The sequence below is a fragment of the Lepidochelys kempii genome, chromosome 21 (genome assembly GCF_965140285.1).
Source record: "Lepidochelys kempii isolate rLepKem1 chromosome 21, rLepKem1.hap1, whole genome shotgun sequence".
NCBI classification, from domain to species: Eukaryota; Metazoa; Chordata; order Testudines; family Cheloniidae; genus Lepidochelys; species Lepidochelys kempii.
Window position 1 is genome coordinate 10,425,893 of NC_136400.1, and position 25,810 is coordinate 10,451,702.

Here is a 25,810-nt window from a genome sequence, read left to right on the forward strand (position 1 = left end):
CCATCTAGCCTGGAAGCACTGCCAGTCAGAGCCCCTCCCTGCTGGAGTGCCCACAGGGACTAGCCGAGGAACGCTGGCTTGGAGACCTTCCAGCTACTCCCCTCCCAGCCTCGCCCAGAAGGACACTGCAGGGAACAGTGTGGGGGCACAGGTGCTAGCAAGCTCCCAGATATGCCAATCCCAGCCTTTGCCAGCAGAAGTCACTACAAAGGCAGAAGAAGGCGTTCACAGCTACTCCCCCAACTGGGAGCACCACAAACAGCCCGAGTATGAACCCATATAGGACAGCTGCTGGCCACCACGGAGAACCAAACTGCTTTTGTCTCATGCAGTTTTTCCTAGTAGCAAAGTGGAAGGTGCTGGTTACAGGGAACCTTCTGTCATTCCATTCCTAACCCCTCCTTGTATGATTAACCAGAGTCTGTCTACATTAGGGGTAGGGAACCTATGGCATGCGTGCCAAAGGCAGCACGTGAGCTGATTTTCAGTGGCACTCACGCTGCCTGGGTCCTGGCCACCGGTCCGAGGGGCTCTGCATTTCCATTTATTTCATTAATTTTAAATGAGCTTCTTAAACATTTTAAAAACTTTATTTACTTTACATACAAATAGTTTAGTTATATATTATAGACTTATAGAAAGACCTTCTAAAAACGTTAAAATGTGTTACTGGCAAGCAAAACCTTACATTAGAGTGAATAAATGAAGACTCGGGACACCGCTTCTGAAAGGTTGCCGACCCCTGGTCTACATCCTACCCAAAGCTCGGCCTCTGGCCCTAACTCTTATTACTTATTTGTGTTACAGCAGCACCAGCGGAGGTCAGGGCCCCATCACACTAGGCGCTGTAAGTGCACATAATGAGAGACAGCCCTTCCAGAGTTTGCACTCCACACAGACACAGCAGACAAAAGTTGGGGGGGGAAACTGAGGCACAAAGAGGGGAAGTGCCGAATCAGAGATAGAATGCAGGGCTCCTGGGTCTGCGGCCAGTGTCCTAGCCACCGGACCATGCTGCACCTCAGACTAGACTTCTACCCCTGAACAAAATCTTCCAGCAAAAGTGTGCACGCACATACTCCCATGAACGCAGGCAGCCAGCAAATCCTCCTTTAGCTGAATTATTTATTCCATACATTGTTAGCACACTAAAGACAGCGGCTCCCTCTAGGCTTCAATTAAAACATCAAAAGCATCTATTTGTCTAACCTGTTTTCCTAAGACACACGTTCTCCCCCCGCAAGAGCGTCCTGGACATCAAGGGATGTGTGCCCATTTCCAGTCCGGCTGACAGCCTGCCTGCTGATCTCTGTGCCTCACGGCAATGGCAGGGGCAGGAATGCAAGCAAGCTATTTCAGAACAGTGGACAGCACCTCCTGAGCTGTGGGTTCTTCGAAACAACCAGCACTGTTCCAGTTCAGGGCTGGGCGACATTCACAGCGGTGGACACCAGAGGAAAATGGGAATCGCTCTTGCCTTCCTTTTGCAGAGGGCAGCATCTTACAGCTTGAATAATAAAAATTATAGGAGAAAAGCTACAAACCTACACTAGAGAGCTTGGCCTTGATCCACATCATAAGGGGGAGGGATAGCTCAGTGGTTTGAGCATTAGCCTGCTAAAACCAGGGTTGTGAGTTCAACCCTTGAGGGGGCCATTTGGGATCTGGGGCAAAAATTGGGGATTGGTCCTGCTTTGAGCAGGGGGTTGGACTAGATGACCTCCTGAAGTTCCTTACAACCCTGATATTCTATGAGGCAAAAGGATAGTCGCCCTCCCAGCTAAGTATCCTCAAAGGTTACGCCTGGGCACAGGTACACAAGGGCAAGCACTGGGCATCATGGCCCCCCTGACAGGGAGCAGGCCCAAACCCCTTGCACATCTGCTCCCATAAAAGCACGAGAGAGAGGGGACTTTGTTATGTATATTACAGTAGCACCAAGAGGCCCCCACTGAGATCAGGGTCCCGTTGTGCAAGGTGCTGTCCATATCCACAATAAGACGTTCCCTTTTCTGAACCCCTTACAGATGCAAGACAAAACGGAATCGTTATCTCCCTTTTGCAGATTGATGACTGAAGCACAGAGATGAACAGCCAGAGAGACAAAGACATAGATAGGCACCTAGTGGGATTTTACCAAAGTCCCAAAGCGGGTTAGGTGCCTAACTCCCATTGATTTAAATAGAGGATAGGTGCCCCACTTGAAAAATCCACCTAAACAGCTGTGGCCGAGCTACAGGTCTTTTATTGCAGCGTAGGTGTTCGCTTAGGCATGGTCACATAGCAAATCAGTAGAACAGCTGGGAGCAGAACCTAGGTCGTCTTAGTACGAGTCTAGTGCCTGACCCACAAGATCACCCTTCCTCTCCTCGGGCCTGGCTGAGGAGACCCAGGCAGAGCGTGGTTCATCATCCCAACAAGGAGCTTAGTGTGTTCCCATCTGAGGCCTCACCCCTGCTGGGACACAGAGGCCTGGCATACAGGCTGCACTGCTCTCATTGAAGCAGGATCAGTGGCCCCTGCTCCCCATCCAGACTTTTTAGCCCAGTGCCGCTATGAACCATGGCAGCCCTGTTTGCAAACAGCAGCACTCCCACTAATGCCTCATCCCCCCGGCCCCCAACCATATCCCTGCCCCATTTGCACGTACCAATGGCAGCAGCCAGAGACCACAGCACTGCTCCTCACTTCCTAGATTTTTCCCATGTGTGGCGGAAGGGCACGCATGCAACCAGACCCTTCCGCTAAGAGTGTTTTCGGCATGGGAATTTCCTTGTTTGACAGCGCCACTGTTGGGATTGGGATAGTGTGATGAGGTGGGGGCATTTGAGGGTGTCAAGCAAGACGACTTGAGGAAAGGAGGTGTTTTTGATAAGGGAGATGAGCATGGAAGATCGTGAGAGCTGGCTGGAGGGGGAGCGTGCATTGCGGAAGCAACAGTGAGCAAGCAACAGATGAGACAGGAGACTGCAAGCTCTCTAATCCTACGAAATTTTCTTGCATACCAAACCATCAGCACTGATCAAACCAGCATGCAGAAGAGGCTCCACATCTGAAAGCTTTTCTGCTGATGTACAGCTTTAATTAGCCCATGGCATCTAATAAAGGGCACTTTATTTATTCATATAGACACAAAATGACAAAACACACTCTGAACAGCAGCTAAAAACCGCTCATCAAATATTGAAAGTGCTGGCAGGATGCGTAGAAATGGTGTTTGCTCCTGCAAGCTAGAGCTAGTGACAATGCCTCCCACCTGTCCTCCGCATTTAAGTGACAGGCAAGACCGACTTACCAGTTAGGCAGCTCTGAATTAGCAGAGTGCCAGGAGAGCCCTGGGCTCATGGTTTATGGATGATGAACAATGGCAGGGAAAGTCTCTCTCATCTGGGTTGGTATAGTGCCTAGCACAGAAGGATCCAGGTCCACGACTCAGGTTCCTACCCACTATGGTAATACAAACACCCATGGCAGAGCTATGGGCCCCCTGGACTAGCAGAACTGGGATTACTGCAGATCAGGAATGAAATGCATCAGAAGAGCTCGTGGGCCTCCCAGGACTGGGACAGCAGAGAGGTTTGTATTTCATGACCCTGGTGCATTAGCTAAGCATGAGGGGACCTGGGACTGGAATAGTGAAGGTGACAGGCAGGGGAGAGGGGCTCAGAACCGGAACGCGGGTGGAACTAGCTCATAAAGGAGGTGGACTGACAGAGCTGTGTGAAAACAGCCTGCACCGAGCTTGGCCGAGTCTCCCATTCTGATAAGATCTCAAATGCACCCCCAAACATTTAAAAACAGCAATTAGAAACCAAGGACCAGAATTCTCCTGTGCATTTGGGCCACTTCCTGCGGTGCCACTGGGAGAAAGCAGCTGCAAAGCCAACCCAACCAGACCTCCCCGTGGTCTAGAGCTGATGTAGCGGTTCCTACCTCCCTTACCCTTCCTTGTGGTCTGTTCAAGAGGCCTGGCCATAGGAACAGGAAACATAGGGTGTGTTTCAGGTTTCTTGTACCACAGCAATCCCCAGTTGTCTGAATCACCACTTGGGGAAGTTACATCAGGAAAGTAGCTTGGCTCATAGCTGATCCAGGATCTGGGGAGTGCAAAGATGGCTCGGACGAGGATCTGGATCGAACAACTGTAAGGGAAATTCCTTGGTGCTGTTGCTAGATTAGCTTGCTATGGAATCTCTCTTCCTTCTGGGATTTTATAGCTGTACCAATGCAAACCCCACACGCATACAAACAAAGCTGCCATTTGCAACTGTGCAATTTTTCCCCATTCCTGGCACTGATTGGAAGAGGGCAAATTCCCAACACAGCTCAAGAATTGGCTGATAAACGCTGGCTCCAAGAATCCCTCCCGTCTGGCTGAGAATTCCCAAATCACAAAACATCGGAGGGTGGAAGAAAGGAAGGGAATCCAGTTTTCTTGAAATGAGCTTGCTGTACTTCGTAACTGATTTTGCATCTGTGTCACTTACCGGGCTGCCTGACAACTGTCTCAGAAAGGCACTTAAGCCATTTAAAATAATCAAAGTACTCATAAGCCACTTAACATTTCCCAACACTTCGCACTTCCTACCAAATTCCCCGGCCACACCCGGCCGAAACCAGGAAACATGCTGAAAGGGAAGGGTTGAACGGACTCTCGGGCCTTATCCTTTGGCAGGTCGTATTTGTTAGAGGAGAGGGTTAGTGCATTTTTCATGCCCCTGTTTCCACTTGGATTCCTCTGTTCTTCAGGCTGTGGCTCCGTTATTTGCATTGCAGGAGAGTCTAGGCGCTCCAGTCATGCACCAGGGCTCCTCTGTGCTAGGTGCAGTACAAACACACGGCTCTTGCTCCAAAGAGCTTCCAGTCGGAGACAACAAACTACAGATGGATACAGCGAGGCAAGGGAGTACAAGGACACAGTAGTGGGCAGCACACGGGGCAGTGGTCTCTACACACCAGCAGCCTAACCAAAGTCAAGCTTTCTGTAGGTGTCACGGCAAGGGAGCGTTTTAACATTTCCATTGCCCCCACAGCATCCCCTCCAAGCCCCCTGGATACATCTCACACTCAGTAATTACCCACTGCTGTTCCCCAATCTTCACAAATCCTGCCCGACTCTGCATCCCTTTTTCACTACGGGCTGGATCCTCTACCTCGAGATAGCCCCTTTGCGCTGCTTCAGTGGCAAAACATGGGCCATAACTTGGACACATCTCCACAGACAAGGATTTTCTCCAATAAAAGTGTAGGGTGGGGGAGGCAAGCCAGCTTGCACAGGCGCCAGACCCCATCCTCTTCCCCCATGGTGCATAGCAGGCACAGAGGAGGAGCGCAAAGGGGCATGGCCAGAAATGACTGTGCTCCAGCATTCCCCAGCCCGTGCACAAGCCCTTAAGAGCCATTACCAGCTAGAGTACTTTAGAGCAGCCTCAAGGCTGCACTAATGGACCCTGGGACCGGTACAGAAACAGCCCCAACCCCATCACTACTCATGCAAAGAGAGCCACTGAGCTCAGGGCAAGTAAGCACTGTTCAACGTGAGTGACGGTTGCCAAATTAGCCATAGACATTAGCATTGGGATAGAGCTACCTCCTTGTGAGTGCAGGATCATTCCCTGCAGTCTGTTCTCCAAGCCGACTATAAAAGGCCCTCCCTTAGGAGACCATTCCACTGCCTAATAGATCAGGCTGCTGCTCAGCATCATTAGCAGCCCAAATGTTTCCTAAAAGCTCTGAGTGTCTCCTGTGTTTCCTGCTGCTTGTGTCCGAGAATAAGTCACTCTCAGGAAAGCTGAGTTGATGGCAGGTGCATTTTAGGGTGGGGGGGGTGGTTCGCCCATTTAATTGCTTTGGGGGAGGCTGATTAGGCGGTGCATGGATCTGATACAGGAGATAGCCCGGATGCCCTCCATTGGCTGAAGGAGCAGGAGAGGGCGGGAGGGATAACAAAATGTAACCAGAACAATGGAGGTTTAATCCTGTGGGCTTTCCTATAAAATACAGGTGTCACATCCCCAGCCGGTATAAACCAGCATTAGCCTCCACTCCACTTAATGCAGCAAGGCCAATTCACACCAGCAACGGATCTGGCCCCAAGGACAGAGAGGCCTCTTCCCTTTCAGCTTCCCATTTTTGTTGCCCTTCCTTACTGGGCCAAGTAGGGCCCCGATCCTGCAACACGTGGCGCACCTTCAGTCGCAGCTGTCCTCGATATAGGCATCGGGTGGCACTCAGTGTGTCGCAGGATTGGGCCTTTGCAGTGCCAAATTCCCCATTTAGAGACAATTCTGCTTCCAGGCCCAGTGACTGGTGCATTTCTCCGTGCTCCTTCTCAGCTCCGGACTTCGCACGGGGGTGGTTTGGATGCAGGCAGCTGTCTGGGCCCCCCGCATCGCAAATATACACATACATGGATGTCAATGGGAGTTCTGCCTGTGTGAGGACTACAGGATTCCACCCATATGGCTCAGACAGAACTTGGGGCAGTGGTGTGTTTTAATGAAGCCGCATAGGTAGTTTGGGTATGGGAAGAAGGGAGAAGCTGCTGAGGGGTAAGTGCTGTAAATTTGCATTGTCGATTGCACGGCACACCTGACAGCACTACCCCATGTGTGTTCACTGTAAGCTTGGCGGGGCTCCTTCCTCCAGCAAGAAAAAAAAAAACCCACAAGGTTCATGTTTCAGGCTGCGGCCACGAAAGGCAGCCGTGTGCCTTGTACTAGCCAGGATTCCGAATGGAATCCAGTTCCAAATGCAAGGGGTTTTCAGCCACAAATTTTCAACTCCTGAAAACCTAAAGTGTTTCAGGGTTTGTTTTTTCAACTAAAACTACCCAAAAATATTTCGGCTGAAATCATCCATTTCCAGGGGGATTTTCCATGTTGATGAATATGCTCAGGGTTTAGCTGATTGCCATATTTGGGGTCGGGAAGCAATTTTCCTCCAGGGCAGATTGGAAGAAGCCCTGGAGGTTTTTTGCCTTCCTCTGTAGCATGGCTGTAACAGGAGCAGGTTCTTTGCACTCAGAATACGTCCACGGCATGGCTGTGGCTGGCCCAGATCAGCTGACCCTGGCTTGGGCTGCAGGGCTATAAAATCGACGTGTAGATGGTCAGGCTTGGGCTGGAACCTGAGCCCAAACATCTGCACTGCAATTTTTAACCCCGCAGCCTGATCCCTGGGAGCCCGAGTTAGCTGACCCACCATCTGCGATTCGGTGCCTTGGGGGTTGTATGGCAGTGTAGACGTACCCTGAAAGGATGGGCTCTGAGCTCAGCTGTCTCTCTCGAACGCTCACTTTCTATCCAAGCCATTGCAAACACGAATGAGTCAAACCTCCAAGCCCCCTTCTTCGAGGGGCAGGATAGTGTCAATGTCCCCATTGCGCAGATGGGGACCCCAGAATAGACCCTCTGTCAAAGGGCCTGCAGCTCTTAATTGCTGACTTGCTGGAGGATTCTCTGCTTCTTGAAGTCTTTAAAACACAATTTGAGGACTTCAATAGATCAGACATAGGTTAGGGGTTTGTTACAGGGGTGGGTGGGTGAGATTCTGTGGCCTGCGTTGTGCAGGAGGTCGGACTAAATGATCATAATAGTCCCTTCTGACCTCAGTATCTATGAAACAAGCTATTTTTCCATGAAAAAAATTTCCAATGAAACATTGACCAGCATAACCATTAATGTAAATCAGGGGTAGGTGAAGTCAATGGAGTGAAATCTGAATCAGGCCCCATAAGGACTCATTATTGTAGGTGGGTTCAGAGCAGATTTGGATCTCATGCTATGCCCTCTGCCCCACTCAGCAGAAATAGGGAAACCCTTTTGAAGTAGGGAATTGTACAAAGGGCCAAAATCCTGACATCCTTCCAGGAGGTTTTACTCCAACCTTACTCATTCAAGCTCCTATTGGCTTCAGCGGGAATTTTGCTTGCAGTAGAATGGAGTAAATCTTGAGTAATGGCTGAGCTGGGTTCTGACCCAAGGAAAGAAGAACAGAGCAGTGATTGATTTTGGGACAGGGACAATGCCACATAGGGCCATCTCTGTTCTTTGGTCCTGTTGCAGGGAAGGGGCAAACTTCACAGTTTTGATGCAAGAGCAGGGGTGGGCTGGGAGTTGTATTTTCATAGAGTGGAACAACATACAGCAGGACAGATGGGCCTAAAGGAAAAACGTGACTGGAGTAACCTCCAGAGGGTGTTAGCTCTGCCATCAAAGGAGCTTGCAACAGTACCTCTAAATGAAATAAGGAAGGAGGAGATGAAAGACAACAAGGCCATGTATTAAAATGCCAAATTCATCCAGCTCCTCAGAAGTGAATGCAGCCGCATCGGATGCAATCTGGCTGCAGGGGACAGGTGCTTTCCTTCAAATCAAAGGGGGTGTGCACGCACTCACCCAGCCCTGAATCAAGGGGGCAATTCTACCTGGAATCTGTTGACTCTTCTGTTTGGTTTCCAGAGCAGCACACTTGATGATGACGACATCTGGACACACGAGAGTGTGTCAAACATCCCACAACACGTCAAGAACAGGCATGGTTTGGGGCGAACCTCATTTGGGAGAAGGCTTGGCCCCTTCTCCTTGCTGCCAATCCCCATAAAATGCCAGCCAAGTGGGCTGAGCACTGTCTAAAGACAGCCTCTCATAAGGGCCCACAGACACCGTGGTGGTGAGTTTGGTGGACACGACTAAGTCGAGTAAGTTCTACACTGACGGACTGGAACAGGGTCCAAGGTACAAGAGTGGCCTTTTGAGACAAAGTGATAACAGAGGAAGCATTCTAACAGAGTGCAATACGACAGTGAGAGATTGGATCCACATGCAATGGGAACAATACTGGGTATGTCTCCTCTGCTGTGACTGCAGCTCGCACGAGAGCTAGCTCACCTTTGTCTAGCTAGCTAACAGTGATGCCACGGCAGGCTTCAGTGTGAGCTCTCCTAGCCCTAGGCCACTGGGGAATTACTTGGGCGGCTAGTCTGCGCTGTAGCATCGCTGTTCTCGTACCTGAGCTAAGTTGATTCAAGCTAGCTGGGTTATGCGTACGCAGGCTGCAAGCACACGCCTCCAGTTGCTGCGTAGACATACCCTCGGTGATGCTGTGATGGGGGAGGTATAATGATCTCAACAGAAGCACCCCTAAGTTGGATCTGAACTGTCTAGACTGCTGAGGCAGACAGAAGTGGGACAGAGATCTCCCAGTCGGAGACTCTTACTGGTGCTTTCTTGCTATGAGTTAAGTTAGTCCAGGCAGTGCAGAGCAGGAAGTGATGGGGAAGGGAATTAAACTCTCACAGCCAGACCAGTTATTTTACTGCATCCGGTTCCCGCATCCCCAGCTAGAACAGAGGGAGCATTAGGGATACAAGATCCCTCAAACCTGGGATACTGCTCCCAGTGGCGGCCAGTGCCTGCTCCTTGAGAAGATGGTGATCCGCTGCCACAATGCATCTGACTGAGTGTATCCAGTCTGGACCAACCGGAGAGGGATGCCTTCCTGACTTCTCCACATCAGAGACTGTCAGGGGCACAGAGAAATTATGACTTTGCAAGCACAGGCCTAGGAAGCAGGACTCCTGGGTTCTGTTCCTCTCTGCCACAGCCTCTCCGCGTGATTTGGTGCAGGTCGCCAACCACTCTGTGCTCATGGAAGCAGTCCCAGTGAAGTCAGCAATTAAGAGCTGCAGGCCCTTTGACAGAGGGTCTATTCTGGGGTCCCCATCTGCGCAATGGGGACATTGACACTAACCTGCCCCTCGAGGCTTGGAGGTTTGACTCATTCGTGTTTGCAATGGCTTGGATAGAAAGTGAGCGTTCAAGAGAGAGACAGCTGAGCTCAGAGCCCATCCTTTCAGGGTACGTCTACACTGCCATACAACCCCCAAGGCACCGAATCGCAGATCGTCAGCTGACCCGGGCTCCCAGGGATCAGGCTGCGGAGCTAAAAATTGCAGTGCAGATGTTTGGGCTCAGGCCCTCACGGGGTCCCGGAGCCTGGGTTCCAGCCCAAGCCTGACCATCTACACGTCGATTTTATAGCCCTGCAGCCCAAGCCAGGGTCAGCTGACCTGGGCCAGCCACAGCCATGCCGTGGACATATTCTGAGTGCAAAGAACCTGCTCCTGTTACAGCCTTGTGTGGGGGCATTTACCCTTCTCAGCCTGCCTCAGAGGAGGCCCCTATGGAGAAAGCCCATCTTGGGCCTCGCTGCAATTATCTCCAACAGCTTTGGCTCGGCCCGGAAAGCAGCAGCAAGCGTAATTCACAAACAATTTAATTCTGATGAAATACCACTGCAGCAGCAACCACATCTGGGACGGCATATGCCCTGGAGCCAAACAAATAATGCCTCGACTCAATGCTAAGCCCCACTTGTCACTCGCATGCACTCCTCCTTTCCCGGGATACGACCCACCCTTAACGGGTCACCCAGGGATTGCCTTCGGGCCTCGAGGAAACATGGTGCTGTAGCCACATTTCCGAGATCAATAAAGATTCCTTAGGTACCGTGCATACAAAACAAGAGGCCAGCTTGCTTAGCGAGCGTATCCAAGCTAAGCTACCACACCTGTCCATCAGCCATGGGGGGACAGGGGTACTGGCTGTCAGAGAAGGGGAGAATTCAGCAAGGGTTTGAAATTAGTTCAGGTGGGGAGCTCTGTTCCGCATCCCCCCCTTGCTAGCTATGATCAAGGCGGATACCTGGAGGAAGAGAAGCCTCCATGAGACAGCAGAGCATGGAAGGAACAGCTGACATCCTGCTCACGTTCTCTTGGGGGCCCCAATCCAGCAAAGTGCATGCTTAAGCTTAAGCGTTCAGATTCCACTGCAAATAAAACACTTGTTTTTAATTAAGGCACCACAAAAGACTCTCCCCGGAACAAAAGGAGGAAGTTGCCTCCTTAAGATCTCGCTTTTAGCTGTACAATAATTAGGCTTTGTTTATTGGTTTTACGGTTCCATTTAGAAGCTTTTCTTTTCTCTCTCTATTTTCCTCCCGCACGTTTCCTTTTCCCGTTTTATTTTCAGTCAATTTCTTCTTACACAAAATTCTTGCAGCTGCATAAACAACCCCTTTACCACCACAAGCTGCTCACGCATCCTGACTGATTGAGCTGACTTTAGCACCAGCCCACAAGGCTCCTTTACCAGCAACTCTCTCTGCAGGATGCTCTCCAGCACAAGGGACATTTGTCCGATCTTTGCATAGTCTGACCGTTAAAAATCCCCCAGGCTCCAAGATCATGGGGGAGGGGAGGGTGATTAGAATCACACAAAAATTCAAAGGGGAGACCTCCCACAAAATTCAGCGTCATTTCACCACCCGGAAATGTTAGTTTTCTGCTCAGGCCTCAGTCACGCAATCTGATCCTCATAGGAGGACCCTGGTTTTGTCCCATTGACTCTAGATACAGGGGGCTTGCCTGCCCCCTTTTTTCTCTCCCCCACTGTAAACCCCTACATTTTAAGTGTAAGCTGCTATGAAACTTCAAACTACAAGGCACATCAAGTCCCCATGCCTGGGGCTCACTTTTTATTGTCAGCTAACAAGATGCCAAATAAACTCTGATACCAGACACTAACCACCCAAGCCTTTCCCAGCTGGGAGGGGAGAGGACACTCTATTATAGCCCTTGCTGGCTATTATGGAGAGATCCCCTGACCCCATACCTCTGGTGTATCAATTCTGCACAGAATTTGAAGAGAGAAGTACAGGTTGTAGGAAGAATGAGTTTGGAGAAGATACCGGGGAAGTCAGTCTGTGTGCACATGGCTAGAATGCTGTTACAACTGCAGCATCTCTAAACAGTTCTCTTAAAGAGACAGTTTCATTTTACAAACATGGAGTCCTCCCATGTTATTTTCCACCATGCAGTACATGAAACACCCAGAGTTTCTCTGAGCCTTGGGCCTCTCCTGGCTGCTGCCCCTGCCTAAGAAGCAGGAAGCCTTACATTTGGCTTCCCGTAGGTCACATGCCTATTCCTCCTCATATGCTGGGACTACAGCCCTGTTTTAGACAGCCATAACAGGCACACTGGGACACATGCATGCACTGCAAAGCCCAATGCTACAGATTCAACACCCCATTCCCCCCCTATCACTCCCCCCCCCACACACACACAGCATGCATGGTGTAGGAGTTTGGGGCAGGCAGAAGGAGAAGACGTCACAAAACTGGAATCTGGGTCTCTCCATGGACTGGAGCCCATGACTTTGCAAGGGATCAGATTTATTTGACGCAACCCTGCTCCCAGAAGAAGAGTGGCTACTAACAATGGTCCTTGTCTAGGTCAGATCACAGCCCAATGCCAATAGAAGCTGGTCACCACAGAGGGGCCAGGCACGTGCAACACTGTTTGTACTGGAAAGTGCCCAGTTCTCTCCAGCGCACGGAAGATCAGAAAAGAAACCACACAAGCCTCCTCAGCCGTGAACCAGGGCAATGTGGGATAGCAGCAGGAAAACCATTTACATGAGCTGTGCTACTGCACTCAGGACCACTTTCTATTCTGTTGCTAAAAAGGACAGAGGTGGATACTGAGACGGAGTGTGAGTTGATACTGAGCCTTAAGAATACCCCAGTGCATTTAGCACGGTTGTTAACCAATTGGGGAGACTGTGTACACGGACAGGGAGAAAGGGCTCTTCCACAGTCGTGCTAGAGGAAACAAAGGCTACTTAAGTACCCAATTTAAACCCGATGAAAAGATAGGAGAGATTTTCCCACATGATGCATAATCAACCTGTGGGACTCATTGCCACAAGATAATGGGGGGGGAAAGGGGGGCAAAAACCTACCAGCATACAAAGACTGGATGTTTACATGGATCATGAGAATATCCAGAGTTCTAACAGTGACAGATGAAAAACAACCAAGAGCTTGGGGAGCAATCGAAACCTACCAGTTAGACCTCTAGCAGGTTAACAGCGAAACAGGCTCCAACTATTGGGGGTCAGGAAGAAACTTCCCCTGGGAGCTCTTGCTCCTTTCCCTGAGGCAGCTTTTTGCTGGCTACCGTTGGAGACAGGATACTAGACTAGGTGGTCTGCTCCAATGTGGTAATTCCTGTGTTCCTCTAGCATAGGAAAAGCAATAGATTAATTCCTGCAAGGTGTGTCAAAGCCATAACTTAGGCCTTGTCTACATGAGGAAAAAAAAAAAGGGATGTAAATTTAAACTTATATAGTTATACCAGTATAATCCCCCATTTGGACACTCTTATTCCAGTATAAAAGTGCCTGTCTTTGGTGTAGCAGATGCGGCTCGGAAAAGGGGTTATGCTAAACAGAAAAAATCCATTGAGACCAGAATAAGTGTTCACAGGGGTATCACTACATCAGTAGAACCATTAAAGCTTTCCTGTGTAGCCAAGGCACACCGAGACCTAGGTTCAATTCCCTGCTCTGCCACAGACCCCCACCCCCACCCCATGTGACCCTGGGCAAGTCACTTAGCGCCTCTGTGCCTCAGTTCCCCATTTGTACAATGGGGTAATAGCCCTGCCCTGCCCAGGGCAGTTGTGAGGATAAATACGTAAAAGATTGTGAGGGGCTCAGATTACACTATGGTGGCAGAGGCCGGATAAGCACCTAAGACAGACTGAACCCTAGACAGGGTTGCGCAGCCTCCTTCCTGCCACTTTTACATGGCTCTTTGCATAAAAATAAAAATGGACTGAGGTTAAGAGAATAAAAATTAAAGAACATTTCTCCTCTCTCGTCCAACTGTCTCTCAATCTTGCCTCCTCTCTCCCTCCCTCTCCATTCCTCTCTGAAGCGAATGCATTCAATCTTTTTTCTCTCAACAAATGGCTTAAGTTTTCTCCCATTCTCTCCAATTTATATTATTTTAATTATTGAATAGCCCTCTCGCTCATCGTCTGGAACATTAACATGTTTTTAAAAGGGACCCAGGAAAAATCAAACTCCATCAGTGATCTGTTTTGCTGTCTCAGCTAACAGCCTCCAGCTCTCCCAGGAGAGCACAAAACTCATTGCAGCTTGCAGGGCAAAGGGACGAAGAGGAGAGGGACCAAAAAAAAAAACCCCCAAAAAAAAATCTTGGAGAGAAGACAGTGAATTCCAAGATATTGGGAAAGGAAATAGATGCCGTGAACCAGAGCTGGGAACCTGCACTCTGGGCGAAGAGTTTGCTCTTGGTCCATGTTTTCTGCTTGTAGATATTCCACTGCAGCTGCTTCTGCATTTGTATTATATTTACATTTATCTATGCGTGTCCCTGTATCTCTGCCGGTTGCTGCTAAGGGGGCTCTTGTTCAAACACACTTTCTAGCCCAGGGACATTATCGTGTATAAATAAGTGCTCGGCAAGAAAGAAAGTAATTAAAGAGTCCTTGGAATTCTACTGGGATTACATGGAGGTGGGGACAAAAATCAGAACAGAACTTTCTGCATTAGAGACAGCCCCGTTCACCCAGAAGGATCAGAGTTTCAAGACTCTTCATTGTGCTTTGTATTACAGTGGCATCTAGGATTCCAGAGCACCATGACTGTCCACCCCACCTTTGTAAGAGACAGACCCTGCCTGAAATGCTTTACAATCTAAATGGCACAAGACAAATACTAATAAGGCTTAGTTTTTATCTAACACTTTTCATCCATAGATCTCAAAGTGCTTTATAAAGGAGGCTAGTATCCTTACCCCATTTTACATATGGGGACACTGAGGCACAGGGAAATGACATGATTTTCCCAAAGTCACACAGGCGGCCAGGGGTAGAGCTTGCAATAGAACCGAGGTCTCCTGGGTCCCAGTCCAGTGTTTTATCCGCTAGGCCTCCTCCTGATTTTACACATGGGGAAAGTGAGGCACAGAAAAGCCACATGGCTACTCAGTGTCACACAAAGGCTTCACAGGGGAACCAGGCATAGAACCCAGAGGTTCCTACGGTAATGCCACATCCTATCCACCAACCAAGAGGCCAGCCACACAAGTGGCTAGACCAAATGGCTAACCCATACTACTCCTGGGAGAATTCTGTGCCACTGCACAGGCGCAGAATTCATGTCAGGCACAGAGTTTCCCCACCCACCGCAGAAAATACACTGAGCCAAGAAGTGCTGCAGTTCTGCCTTTCACCCCCAGAGGCCAGAACAGCCCACAGCCAGCTGCATTCATCACAGCACCTTGCCCATGGAGCCAGGTTACTACAGACAGAGTGGGGCACCCGGGGATCACAGACCCAAGAGCTAGTGGGGTGACAGGATTGAGCCAGGGGCTGAATGGGAGGTGGGCTGCAGGGCCACATAGGGACAAGGCCAGATGTGCCTGACTCAATGGGAGAGGCTTGCGGTCAGCCAACATCTGCATGGGGGAGGCTCCCCAACTCCCTTATGATCCAACTCCCCCACAAAAAAAAAAATCTTGTTCCATATTCTCCCACCCACATCCAACAACCCTCCAGGTTCACTCCCAGGCTCCATACCTCTCCCTCAGCTCCTCCGTTATCCTGACTCCCCCAAGCCTTTGAACTGCTTCTGAGGGGTGCAGAAATACATTTCTATATTGTAGTTTAAATGAATTACTCAAAGTTCTGTATTAATATGCCTGGTAAGGAATCTATTTATCAAAAAACATTTCCTGGTTTGTTTGTTTTTTTTTCTTTTTTTTTTGGTCTGCATTGTTACAGACATTTGCTAACAGGTATTTTGAGAGAAATGACAAAATTATTGGAAACTGGCATGATTATATTGTGTTATTTTGACAAATAAAACATGCAGAATTTTAAAATATTGTGCACAGAATTGTTTATTTTTTTGGCGCAGAATTCCCCCAGGAGTAAAATACTAAGCCTGGCAATAAGATAACACACACGAGGTGAGAGAGAAGGTAGTCAGATCAGCTACTAATAATCCTCTAAGAGGTTGAACTAGGAAGGATACTTAGAGACCTAAAGTAAATAATTTTCAACAGGGGATATTGATCCATAGGAACTGATTAGCTAATCCATACCTGGCCCTTCAGAGGGACAAAGCTAGACCGAAGTAGAACCAAAATACCATTCTTGACCTTACTCATCCAACTCCCAGAAGGCATGCTGCACCTGCGGATGGACTTCAGAGCCACAAGCTTTTAGCTCATAACAGCAACAGAGAGGTGCCAAGAAGCATCAGTCCACCATGTGGCTATTCACGCTTTGCATACATTTCTCACAACACTCTCACATGCTACAAATCCCAGGAGCAACAGGACACCGTGCATCCCCTGGAGTACAGATGCGGTCTTCACAATGGTGTCCTTACCATGACTCTGTAACAGATAGCTGCCTTCATCTCCCAGTGATAAACAGTTTAAGCTATGGCAATCATTCTGCTCCTCAGGAATTAAGGGGAAATATGATCTCAAGCTTTGGGTATATAATCCATAGCCCATTATCCAATCATCTGCAATAACTGGTGTCATGATGATATACATTAAAATGCCTCAGTGTGCTATCTGTTTGCAGGCAGATGAGTTGAGAGCATTCTTTGATAGATGATAACTGCGTGTAGGGAGTCTCAAACATATCTGACTGCTCCCATCACAACCATGAAAGATGGGAAGGGCTTATCAGCCCACAGAATGGGAGAGCAAACAGAGCCTTGGCAGAATTGTTTCCCACCGCTTGTAGTCCCCATAGTTAGCTAGATAGAAAGGATCACCTTGGGGTTAGAGAGTAACAGCCGTGTTAGTCTGTATTCGCGAAAAGAAAAGGAGTACTTGTGGCACCTTAGAGACTAACCAATTTATTAGAGCATAAGCTTTCGTGAGCTACAGCTCACTTCCTCAGATGCATATCGTGGAAACTGCAGTAGGCTTTATATATACACAGAGAATATGAAACAATACCTCCTCCCACCCCACTGTCCTGATTACCAGCAGGACAGTGGGGTGGGAGGAGGTATTGTTTCATATTCTCTGTGTATATATAAAGCCTACTGCAGTTTCCACGATATGCATCTGAGGAAGTGAGCTGTAGCTCACGAAAGCTTATGCTCTAATAAATTGGTTAGTCTCTAAGGTGCCACAAGTACTCCTTTTCTTCTTGGGGTTAGGGCTCTGCATTCAAACTTGTGAGATCTGGGTTCAAATCCCACCTCTGCCACAGACTGCCCAGGTGACTTTGGTCAAGTCACTTCATCTCGCTGGGCCTCAGTTCCCCATCTGTAAAATGGGGATGATAATCCTTCCTTTCTCTCACCCTTGGCTCAACTTGTCTGTTCAGATGGTGAGCTGTTTGGGGGACAATGTCTATACACAGGGCCTCTACAGGTAGGTCTATATTGCAATCTGAGGTGCAATAGTGCCTCAGGTAGACATACCCCAGCTAGCAGGGCTAAAAATAGCCGTGTAGACAAAGCAGGAAGGGCTTCAGTGTGGGCTAGCAAAGCGGGTATGCATGCAGAATCCCTGCAAGGCTTGTACAGCCCACGCCACTGTGGCTGCACCACTATTCTTAGCCAGGCTAGCATTAGCCGTTGTCTGTTGACCCATGGTGCAATTACACCCCCAACTGCAGTACAGATGTACTCCGAGGGGCTTCGGTCATACCAATAATGACACAGGCTGTAAAGTCAAACACTCCCACGGTAGAAATGCCCGTGTTTAGGCTGCCCTTGCAACCTTCAATCTGTGCCCTTCTGCACATGCATTACAATACAGTCTATACAGCCGGTCTGTGTAGCCATGGGCTCTCTCTCCCCCACACCCATCTTTTACAGCCCATCTTTATTTACCCAGCAAGCTCTGCTGGGCTGGTCCTGTCCTTTACTTAGGCCTGGTCTACACTGGGGGAGGGGAGGATTGATCTAAGTTACACAACTTCAGCTACGTGACTAACATAGCTGCAGTCGACGTACTTAGATCTATTTAGCGCAGCGTCCTTACTGCGGTAGGTCAACTGCTGACGCTCCCCCATTAATTCCACCTGCACTTCTCCCTCTGGTGGAGTACTGGAGAGCACTCGGCGGTCGATTTATCGCATCTTCACTAGACGTGATAAATCGACCCCTACTGGACCAGAGGTAGGTGTAGACATGCCCAACTATGCAGCAACTATCACAGTGGGACACAATCCCATCATAGGAACAGTAGAACACATCTCGCCACTTGGAAGAGTTTCCGACGTGCTTGTTCTCTCCTAGGAGGGGTTATAGACTTTACCAAGTCCCTCCATCTGCTGAGCAGCCACCATAAGCACTCAGTGGAACAGGATTTTGTTAAAAACCCTGCCAATGACCTCCATGGAATCCATGCATGACTAAGAGCTGCATGATGAACAGCTCCAACTGGCCATTGGAACACTGACAACACTGCAAAAAGGACCCCTGCAAGTGACTCCTAGGTTGATTTCTGCTGTGCAATTTGTTCATATTAGTAAACCAGTCTCCAGATGAGATCTGAGCTGCTGAAAAGGTTACCTGGGTTGGAATTTAGCCAGTGGTGCTAACAGACCTGCTTTTATGAAAAGCATCCTGGCTTTGTTGGCTTTTGTTGTTTTATTTTAGAAGAACTCATGTGGTCAGGACCTCAATTTTATGTCTCATCCCTAAGAAGGCATCTCTGGCAGCACAGAGCACTAGCTCATTATTGACCTGAGAGGAAAAGCAAAGCCTGCTAAATCAAGCCCCTTCTTGCGGCACCCTAGGTTTCCCTTGGAGGTCTCCCGTCCACACGCACACCAGGCTCCAGCCTGCTAGTTCAGGAAAGCTGCCAAGTTCATCGCCCCAGGCAGTAGGAATGCAACCAAGCAGCAGCATGGCAAGGAAAGTAGAATATGAGTGAGGGGAGGAATTTGCAGGTTGTCCTCTGACAGCATAGAGGTATCGCCAGACAGCTGGGTTTCCACACGAGGTACCGACTTTTCTCACTTCACTGTACAGTGCAACGAAACTCCCCCACCCCACCCCCAGGAAATTCACAGCTGTTACTAGGCTGCACCCTGTGGTCACTTTGGGGAGTGAGGGTGATCAGAGATCTACAGCACTTTTACAAGCACACACCCCTGCAGTTTGAGCTAAAGGAGAATCTCCATTAGCAACACCGGGCTTCACCATGCTCACAGCACCCCTGGGAGGTGCGGAAGTGTTGTCATCCCCCATTTATAAATCATTAGGAATTTGGCCATAACTCTTTCAAAACTTGCCATGGAACCTTTAACGACCTGAGAGGTCAGGACCTCAGTTTCAGACCTGCTCTGGGAGCTGGCACTGCATGGAATCCTGCTAGAATATGGGGAACTGATCAGTGCCATCCGCTGAACCCCCAACTCCATTTCCTATGGTGCGCCCAGGCTTTCCCTTGGGTCCCTCATCCCCCACCTGTTCAGCTTGGGAGATCACCCCCCAGGGCAACAGAGCAGTATTTGTATTTTGAAACTGGCCTTTCAAATCCATTTCATCAGTTTCCTTCTCTCTCACACCCACTGACAGCGTGTCCTCCCAGACACCCAGCTCTGATTAGGCTCCCAAAGTATCTCAAGACCAGTTGTCTCAATAATGAAGCCGCACCAGGGAGTGCTCACTCAGAGGGACACCAAACACGCTTAGCACATTCCACCTGTATCTCCACAGGGCCTTGCTCAGCCAATTGTCCACATGCCACAGAGAAAGGAGACGCTGCAAGCCTGTTAAGCAGGCAGGAGGGGTGGGATTCAGATACTCATTCTGGGTGGAGAGGGAGGGACTACAGTACCAGATCAGCATGGGACCACAAGATAAAATATTTTACCCTGATATAGCACCTTCTATCAGGGAGCAGGAACCCTGCTCTGCAAACAGTGAGTTAATTTTGCTGCCTGGAGGTTATTAGCAACCTGGTGTGTGTGGGCACTGCCCTCTAGTGGAGGAAATCAGAACTGATCACCTGTGTGTCACAGGCCCAGTACCACCACCTGTGATTCGCCTGTAGCTCAAGCACTAGGAGCTTTGGAATGGAGAGGCTCGGAGCCCTACCCCAGACCAAAGGTGCTGGTACTAGGGGTGCAGCAGCACCCCCTGGCTTGACGTGGTTTCCATCGTATCCAGGGTTTACAGTTTGCTTCCATGGTTCTCAGCACCCACACTATACAAACTATTCCAGTACCACTGCCCCAGATGGTAGAAGAGGCAAATGTCTAACTTATATGGCCCGCAGCTAATCAGCATCTCAGAATCTTTACTGTATTGATCCTCACCTGCGATGCCCAGCAGTGCTATTAACCCCATGGTACAGATGGGGAACCGAGGCAGAGAGACACTAAGTGATTTGCCAAAGTCATGTAGGAAGTCTGGGAGAGCTGGGCATTGAACCCTTGTCTCCCAAGGCCCAGGCTAGCGCCCCAACCAGTAGGCCAGCCTTTGAGTGTCATTATTGCCTATTTTACCAACCCAGGAATTTGCGACTCAGAAGTGACAGGACTTGCCCAAGCTCACACAGTGAATCAGTGGCGGAGCTGGAAATAGAACCCAGGAGCCCTCATGTCTCCATCACAAGGTCATCCCTTCTGCCTCTAAAACAGCCAGCGAAACGTGAACCTGGTAAGCCGCCCCCGCAAGGCGAAGGAACTCACCCCATGCATGGGCACGGATCTCCCTCCTCCTGCAGGTGAGGAATGCCTTTCACACGGCCAAGCCCCCGTTCCCTTCACCCACCTGCCCACACCAGCAGCGTGCATATTTCTCTCATCTGCAAAGAGCCCTACAATAATCCCTCCCCGTGCCCTCTGCAGAGCATCTAATTGCATTAAAATCAGGGACACATGCAGGAGAGAACAAAGGGGTGGGTGCGGGAGCCCTTTAACTAAAGGTATCATCATGGGGGAGGGGGAGAGAAGGGCAGAACCAGAATCCCCTGGAGAGATGGGGGATTCTTTGGACACCCACAGAGAGTTCGCACTCCCCACCTGCCCACCTTCTTTGCTTCCCCTGCCTGGGAGGGAGCAGTTAGTGCCGTTCATTATTGTTAAAACGCCTGCAATACTTTGCTCTGAACGGTCACTGGTGGGTTAGTTTAGCCGCTACCATCAGTCACCCCATGTGCTCCTTTTCCCGGCTGCAAAGGGGGTGGAGGGAAGGCGGGAGGGGTTCCCGGCAGGGCAGGGGATTGGACATTACCTTAAACAAGCGCAGAATGTTGGCCACCATGATGGAGACGGAGCTGCCCGAGGCACCGATCACCCCCACCACGCGCTCTGGCTTGGTGATGATGGGGGGCCCACCATTAATGCACCGCACCTCAGTGCTGTCCTTCTCAATCAAGGCCTGGACAAAGGTCAGCGACTGCTCCAAGGCGTGGGTGTCCCGGGAGCAGGTGTCCAGGATGCGAGCACCCAGGGTGATGTTCGGGAGCAGGTCAGGGTCGTTGTTGATGCGATCCAGGGCAAAGAGCATGGCCTCCAGCCGGTGAATGCCCTTCTCTTTCTTCAACTCACCACAGGCTTTGCCCTCGGTCCCCCGGCCATGCACAGGGAAGAGGCCTCCCAGGGTGATATCCCCGTCGAGGCGGATGGAGTTCATGTGTGGATGCCCCTGGCCCTTTGGTTTAGCTGAGCCGGCTGGGTTCCACCAGCAACTGCAAACACTCAGGAGTAGGCAGAAGGAGAGCTGCTCCATGCAAACAGATCCCTGGCTCTTCCCAGGCATCGCCAACAACACGCCGAAACCCTGCCCCGATACGCAGCCTAGAGAGCCATGCGGCACCGAGCCCCCTTCGTCTCCCTGGCTCCACAGCCCGGCTTCACCTTTAAGTCTTACCAGGGAGGGAGTGTGGGAGGGAGCTTCTCAGAGAGCCAAGGAAGAGGCAGTGTCAAGGCCGGCTGCAGCCTTTCCGAGGGGACGCAGCATGGTTTCTGTCTCCCCTCTCGGGTCACTTTCCTATCAGCAGCTCTGGTCTGCTCCAGCATCCATCTCGCAGCAGAAGGCCAAGCACAGGAGGTTCCTAGGTTGGGCTGGTTTTTACAAAGTCCTTTGCCCGGCCCTTTGGAGGATTCCAGCTGAGCAGCCAGAGGAAGGCTCTGGGCTTTGCATAACTTTCTGTTAAGAAGAGGGTGAAGAAACAAACCAACCAAAACCCTCTGTTCCTGTCTCCACAATCCTTGAAAGGGATAAAAAGAGAGAAAGAGAGAGAGAATTAAATCATGGCATAAAGAGGACATCAGCTATTCAGACCTTTCATCAGGGAGCTCAACAGAGAGAACCACAGGGTCATTTCTAACTCCCAGCCTGTGCTGCCCAGTGTCACCGCACTGGGTCTCTCCCTAAATTCTGAGCCAGGCTCAGCAGCCACAGAAGAGATGCTGACTGCTCTGGGAGGGGCTTGTCCACAGCCAAGGATCTCAAAGCATTAATTAAGCCTCACGCCTAACTCTGTTATGAAAACATTATTCTCTTCCTTTTACACATGGAGAAACTGAGGCACAGAGAGGGGCGGCATCTAGACTAGTTACACAGTGCTAGCGGCAGATGGGTGCAAGCCACGTCTCCTCACACCCCAGCCTCAAGCTTTAACCTCTAGGAAATGCATCCTCACTGCTGTCAGGCCTGAGCGTGCACGCTTTACGCCAATGTTAACTGGAGTTCGCTGGGCTGGGGAATGACAGGGCCAGCCCCGTTTGCTAACAGCCACCATGTCAGCTACAGGAGCTAATCTGCTGGGCTGGGACAATGCATCCCTCCTTCCACCCATTGGGATGGCATTTGCCCTCAGTCTATTCTTTTGGGCACTCACCAGCTCTCCAGAGCCAGCTCTTTTCCTCTAGTCTGTTTTCTCCCCTGCTCAAAGCTACTTGGATCAAGAGGAAGCATTGTATGCTGGGAGTGGTAGTCCTTGCAGACTGGGCTTCTGTGGTCACAGACACCTCAGAGTAAATCTGATCCTCAGGCCCCACTTTGGGATGATGCTACTTATTGAAAGGCTCTAAAGAAGAGCAAGGAAGCAGAAGAAAAGGAACAGGATTGGTGTATGGTACAACCCTGACCTCAAAGAGAGAGAGAGAGACAGACACATCTGTCTGCGAAGAAAGCCCCTCCAGGAGAAGTTGTTAGTCACAGCTGAACACAAATCTTAGGGCACAACCTTCTGTTCCCTCCTTCCTAGAGCAACTCAACGCAAGTGTGCAAACAGCTCCCTCACTGTGTCACCCATCTCCCCCAGCAGAGATCCAGGGTCCTGGGGACTGGTGGGGGGGCAGAGCTGCCTTCAGGAGAACAAATGGGGACATTCCTCAATCATGGAGCTGAGAGACTGATAAGAGCCAAGCAGAGTGCAGCCAGGATCCCATCGGCACTCACACCCCTGACCTGCGGCTCGGTCTGCAGTTCCAATCCTGCAACATTTCCCCGCTACACAGCGGATCTACTCAATCTCCTCCCTTCTAATCACAGCTGGATAAACAAGGGAGAGAAAAATCCTCTAAGTACTTTTTTTTTTTTTTTTTAAATAAAGTCACCCAAAATTGCATGGCCTGAATTATTGGTATATATTCAGCCTGCCTTGCCGCATTCCTGGTGGTACAATCCTGAGCTCACACACACACACTCTGCCAAAGAACCTCCGGGCTGACCGACCTCAATCAGAGCTGGGTGAATAGAGTGAAAGAATTCGATCGCCCTGATCCGCGGGGATTCACGCCCTCCCTTGTGTTTGCCAGTGTGCCAACACCGGGGCAAGCAAGGGTCTAGTCTCAAGAACTTCCGCAGAAAGCGAGAGCATCAGCGGAGACTTTTGCTCACTGGAAGGTGAAATTCAATCCTGGAGCCAGCCCTTGTGTAGAGGGGTGAATTCCACCCAGTGGAAATATTCTCACTGCTATATTTTATTTAGATTTCTATTGTTACTAATCCCAAAAGAGGCAGCTATGTAATGCTCTACAGAAGGCTGTCTCCTGGGGGCGACTGCACCAGGCATAGGGCTGATTCACTGGTCTGTGGGAGGGTTTTATCCTGCTGCCTATCGCCATAGTATCCAAGCGACTTCCCCATAAAAATCAATAGCAATAGTAAAGTCCCTAGCAGACTCCATGGAGTCTCTGGCTCTTCTCCATTTGCAGGGTAAAAAACTTGGCTTGGGGCAGGGTTTGAGGTTTAGAAAAAAAATTTAATTAACGATTTTATTAAATTTTTTTCTTTTTGGTTGGTGCCATTTAAGAGAGGTCATTGCTGGGAGTGTCATTCTTATCTTTACAACCGTTGGACCAGATCCTAATCAGATCCCACGCACACAACCCATTCGAGGGGATAAGGGTTTGTAAAGCAGAGACAACACACATACAGGCGTGGACATGTCTTGCAAAGGGACGCAGCCTCTGAAATTTCTTCTAGCGATGGCTGCTGCACCTCTGTTCCAGAAAGCCCTCTTCCTCCATCCCAGAAAAATTCACCCCTTTATGCTCTAGATGCATTCCACCAACACATCTGGCACAAATCCGAAGAGGGGAGGCAAGGGGCACTCCGTATATCCATGATGGATGCACACAGTCAGGTCCTCAGCTGGTATGAATCCATGTAGCTCTGTTGATTTCAGTGGGGCAATGCTCCTGTACACCAGCCCTGAGGTGTAGCCCTGAGACTCACACCTCAATCTGATCTGCCTAGTCTAGTTCTTCATTGCATCCCGCACCCTGGTACCTGATGCCAGCCTGAGTGTTTCAGAAAAGCTGGCTCTACGTAACTCATCATGGCCTCCCTTCTACACTGCCCAACCATACAAGAAGAGGGGGTCATACAGTGACACATGGATGGTGGGTAACATGCATAAATGCAATCTAGCTAGGCAGTCCATCTCCAGGATTCTGTCACACACAGGATTCATAAAAAATTATTACAGAGCAACTGTCTATCTGCCATAGCAACAGCTGGAGCTATTCAAGAGCTGAGGCTGGGGCAATCCAATCTCAGACTTCAGGGAATCAACTGGAACTGCAGGGATTTTGTAGGAGCATTGCCTCTTCCCAGCATTGAAAAAATCATTCATCAGGCTTCCAAACCCCATGGGGTTTAAAATAGAATATGTCTGAGGTTTTTATTGGCCTTTTGAGCCTTTAGACTTCATGTTTTTGAGCTTTTCTCCACAACCCACAAGGGCTAGAAACATTTTTTTTAAAGGTAAACTAAGATGGTCATGTAAGAATGATTCCAGGAGCTAAAGTTTCAAGGGCGGGGGGAAAAACCCCACCAAAAAATGGCCAATGTGCAACGCTGCTTCAAACATCCCCATGTATCTCCTGGTACAATTGGCCAGGTGCATTCTGAAGAGCATTCACCTACCTTGAAACCGTCAGGTATTGGGGATGTCTAGAGCAAAAAGGACTGGACTTAGCTACGAGCTAATTTCACCTCAGCCTTTAACTCCTTTGTGAGGCTAAAGCTGCCAGGACCGATCTGCCTGCAACTGAGCAGAGCATCTGGACTGCAAGAAACTTCCAGCAAGAACTGGTTGTTCCCAAAAGGGCGTGAGCATTTGGGTCAGTTCTCTAGGGGTGGAGGCCTGGACTTTGGAGATGGAGTTGCTGCAAGCTTTGCTCAAGGGAGGACTGCAGAATTTGACTCCCATTATTATATCTGCTCACAGATCTATAGGCCTAGAGTCAGCCCCAAGAGGAGCGAGGAGATAGGAGAAAATGAAATATTACATTCCAGCACCAAAAAAAGTCTGCAAAAGAAACAAAGTGGAATCATTTTAGCATTAACAGTTGGTCCCCCTGAAGAGACGTAATTAAAGAGCAGCTCAGTTCTGGAGAGCGGCCCATTAAAAATAGCACTCTGGGGTTCCAGGTTTATGGTCTCAGCAACTCCAGATTAGATTTGTTCAGTCTACACCGGAAGGG

The 25,810-nt window shown here is 49.7% G+C and overlaps 1 protein-coding gene across 5 annotated transcripts in view; it reads right to left on the reverse strand.

Moving 5' to 3' along the window:
• Positions 1-25,810, reverse strand: part of GRM4 (glutamate metabotropic receptor 4) — a 233,368-nt gene that overhangs the window by 156,516 nt on the left and 51,042 nt on the right. For all 5 annotated transcript variants that reach the window (XM_073319848.2, XM_073319851.1, XM_073319846.1 and 2 more), the window contains exon 2: positions 21,102-22,080. In XM_073319848.2, the coding sequence (XP_073175949.1) occupies positions 21,102-21,629 (528 nt within the window). In that variant the 5' untranslated portion in view covers positions 21,630-22,080. The remainder of the gene's footprint in view (positions 1-21,101; positions 22,081-25,810) is intronic.